Here is a 3992-nt window from a genome sequence, read left to right on the forward strand (position 1 = left end):
GGTGTTACTTTAGTTCTATAATTAATGTGAACATGCATTAATTCATCTCACTCACAAAAAAGAGATTCAGTATTCCTAAGAATTAATTAAAACAGTGAAATGCAACTGTGAATATGACGCAAACATGCAATAATTAAATATGTTAAATAATACAAATATCCTTTATTTATTTAATCCCATTATATTATACACTGTTCTTGCTGCTAAACTTCGATGATCCAATTCATCCATACTAATAAGCAAAAATTACTCAAGATAATCTAACATGTTTTCCTTTTTTTTTAATGCTTAAGAGTTTTTTTTTTTAATGCATTACTTTTCATAAAAAAGTAACACAGTAACATAATTAGTTACTCAATATTGTAATGCAGCACTTTTAAATGTAACTTTCCCCAACACTGATATGACTTCACATGATGTCAAATCATAAAGGCTGTCATTTAATTAAATACATGTGCCGGTGTTTGTATTTGTATTAATATTGTCATTTGATAGTTACGTAAAATAAAAATATTAAAATTATATTATATTTACAGTGAAATATTACAATAGTCTTTTTTTTTTTATTATTGCTGAAGAATTGAAATTTCTTCTTCTGCGGTCTACTGTACAGACGTAATTTTTTACTTTCCTCTAAGCCTGAGGCTTTTGATGTGAAGGGGCTTTTACATTTGCCAAAAATAAACTTTTTACATTACAAACAAACAATCAAACCCTGCCCAGATTTAAAAAGTAGCACAAACGTAACGCAACACATTGCTTTCTATAAAAAGTAAGAAAGTAACATAATTAGTTACTTTTTAGGGAGTAACTCAATATTGTAATGCAGTACTTTTAAAAGTAACATTCCCCAACACTGGATATGACTTCATAAATCATAAAGGCTGTCATTTAATTAAATACATGTGCCAGTGTTTGTATTTGTATTAATATTGTCATTTGAGAGTTAAGTAAAATAAAAATATTAAAATTCTATTATTTTTTTCTTAAAACAACCTTTTTTTAATTATTTTACAGTGAAATATTACAATAGTAATATTTCTTGATTCTTTTTGGTCTTTGATTGGTGAAGAGTTCTTCGGCCTACTGTACAGACATAATTTTTACTTTTCTCTAAGCCTGAGGCTTTTGGTGTGAAGGGACTTTTTACATTTGCCAAAAACAGGTCTTTTTATATTACAAACAAACAATCAAGCCCTGCCCGATTTAAAAAGTAACGCAAAAGTAACGCAACACACTTTTTACTTTTCATAAAAAGTAACACAGTAACATAATTAGTTACTTTTTTAGGGAGTAACTCAATATTGTAATGCAGCACTTTTAAAAGTAACTTTCCCCAACACTGGATATGACTTCATATGACTTCAAACCATAAAGGCTGTAATTTAATTAAATACAGTGTTTGTATTTGTATTAATATTGTCATTTATATAATCAACAAAATTATTAAAATTATATTATTGTTTCTTAAAATACTTTATTTTACAATGACATTATTTTTTCATAAATCATGCAGACTTATTTTCACTATTTTATGTCTAGTATGTTTATAAATCAGTGTGTCACCATGTTCCTCATCTATGATCTGCTATCATTTTTGAAAATCTAAATTGTGATCACTTTGAGAATACTAAATAAAAAAAAATACTTTGCACAATGCGGTGACCTTCAAAGTCTAAACTGACAATTGGATCCAATGATCACCATAGTAGGATGCTATGAATGTGATATCCTGGGACCCTGACAGCTGTCTAAAATAACAGTAATGAATATAAATCTGAAGTATGCATGTTCTAACAACATTACTTTCATTCTAATGTTGTTAAAAGGATCACTTGTAGATCGTAATCCGCAGGTTCCTAATAAAAGATGCGCCACTTGCAACTATTCACACCACAGCATTTGCAGCACAAAGAACAGCTGCTGGAGCCTCTCACACAGCAGAGGCCCCCATCTACAGCTGTCTGAGACCCTCAGCACTGACTGTAAAGAAGCTGAGAAAAATGCAGCATGGTTATCTTTGTCCTCAAGGATACAGGAAAAACAATAGGGCGTCAACAAGAAGTGCAAGAGGTTGAGGTCCAGCGGTACAAGCCATGACAATTGAGCTGTGGGCCTATACTGACCTTGCATTACAGCACAAAAGACCAGCTGTTGGCTGTCCATCGACTGCATCTATAGACAGACTTCAATTATTTGTCACGTTTTCTTTTAGGCCTTAGATAATATGACTGTCTCAAACAGTGACATTGGAACATCTACAAAGTGTGCAAAAGTTCAATCCGATATCTCACACAAAGTGTGCAGAGGGATGACAAAAGGGTGATTATGACTAGTCTTGAGCTGACAGTGGTACTTTAGATAAGTGTAACTGATTAACATCTTATATAAGAACATAGCTTCCTTAAGTAGTCACCAATTGAACAAACTTTTAAAATCTCCCCCAGTGCATTAAGCTTTAATACTAATTGGATGCATCACGTTAACTCTTCTTTCTGAGAAAAAAAAACAACAGTGGGTTGACTGAACAGGACAACACAAATTCTTGTAACATACCATGACAGGTTCACATTTCTCAGATGTCAAGAGGTGTCGTGCTCAACAAGGAAGGGACTCAAAATAGACATCTGTTGTTCTTTTTGACCTGAGACAACGTCGTAAAAGGAGCCCCTAATTAGGATGGTGATGATGAATCTTTAAGCAACACGGGTGTTCCTTTGTCCTTCCTCCTTAGAGCCTATTGTTACATCTCACCATATATGTCAACCACCGGCGAACATCCTATGCCGTCCAATCATTCGAAGGTTTATTTAGCGGGACTAGGGTGGGGCATCCACGACGTACCACCTTTTTGGGATCGGTGAGTCCCTTTAAAAAGGTAGCATCAACTCTGGAGGGACACAACACACAGGACATCCCAAGGTAAGAGCCTCCAAGACCAAGGAAGATCTCCTGGACCTACAAACACTGCTTCCAAAGATATATCCATTACAAGTTGTGATCAGAATCACATCATTGTTCTCAAACACTAATGAGTCTTTTGTCTCATCCTTAGAGTAACACCAGCTCTGCAGTCATAGTGTACAGAGTTTGACAAACACAAGGTGAGAAGTTCTGCATCTCCTGAAGCAGTACTGAAATACATTTCTGCACCTATGTTCTGCAGTTACATGTTAGTGCTTCTGTTATATTTATAAGGCTGTTTGCTTCTAGGTTTCAGAATGGCTGACGCTGTCATGGCAGAGTTTGGGTCAGCTGCTCCCTTCCTACGTAAGTCAGAGAAGGAGCGTCTGGAGGCCCAGACTCGGCCCTTCGACATGAAGAAGGAATGCTTTGTGCCTGATCCTGAGGTTGAGTACGTCAAAGCCTCCATCACCAGTAGAGACGGAGACAAAGTCACTGTTGACACTGAACACGGAAAGGTAAGGTGGCCTAATCTCTGGATTGTTTATACACACTAATGGCATCAATGTAGAAGAGATTTGCAGTGTGAATGTCAAAACATTTTGTTTTTGCTTCCACAGACGGTAACTGTGAAGGATGTCGACGTTCACCCTCAGAACCCGCCAAAGTTCGATAAAATTGAGGACATGGCGATGTTCACCTTCCTGCACGAGCCCGCCGTGCTGTATAACCTCAAAGAGCGTTACGCAGCCTGGATGATCTACGTGAGTCATGAATGAGAGTCTAAATAAATCTTCCACCATTACTTGCATGTAAAATTGTCATGAACTTATCACATTTGTCTTGTCACATTACAGACCTATTCAGGGCTGTTCTGTGTCACTGTCAACCCCTACAAGTGGCTGCCAGTGTACGATTCCTTTGTGGTCAAAGCCTACAGAGGAAAGAAGAGGACTGAAGCTCCTCCTCACATCTTCTCCATCTCTGACAACGCCTACCAGTACATGCTGTCAGGTTAGAATCATATTTCACATTTATTCTAACTAAACGACTTGATATTCTAAAATATTATGCAAACATTATGCATA

General features: G+C 36.1%; 1 protein-coding gene across 1 annotated transcript; it reads left to right on the forward strand.

Annotated features, from left to right (window-relative positions):
* Positions 1 to 3053: 3053 nt before the first annotated feature.
* LOC127159278 (myosin-7-like) lies at positions 3054 to 3918 on the forward strand (the record flags this gene model as incomplete). The annotated part of the gene is made up of 4 exons (XM_051102156.1): positions 3054 to 3104; positions 3214 to 3422; positions 3525 to 3668; positions 3762 to 3918. Coding segments are annotated over exons 2-4 (502 nt in total), but the record flags the coding sequence as incomplete, so codon positions are not given.
* Between the last annotated feature and the right edge of the window lie 74 nt (positions 3919 to 3992).

The sequence above is a fragment of the Labeo rohita genome, unplaced genomic scaffold, assembly GCF_022985175.1.
Source record: "Labeo rohita strain BAU-BD-2019 unplaced genomic scaffold, IGBB_LRoh.1.0 scaffold_2050, whole genome shotgun sequence".
NCBI classification, from domain to species: domain Eukaryota; kingdom Metazoa; phylum Chordata; class Actinopteri; order Cypriniformes; family Cyprinidae; genus Labeo; species Labeo rohita.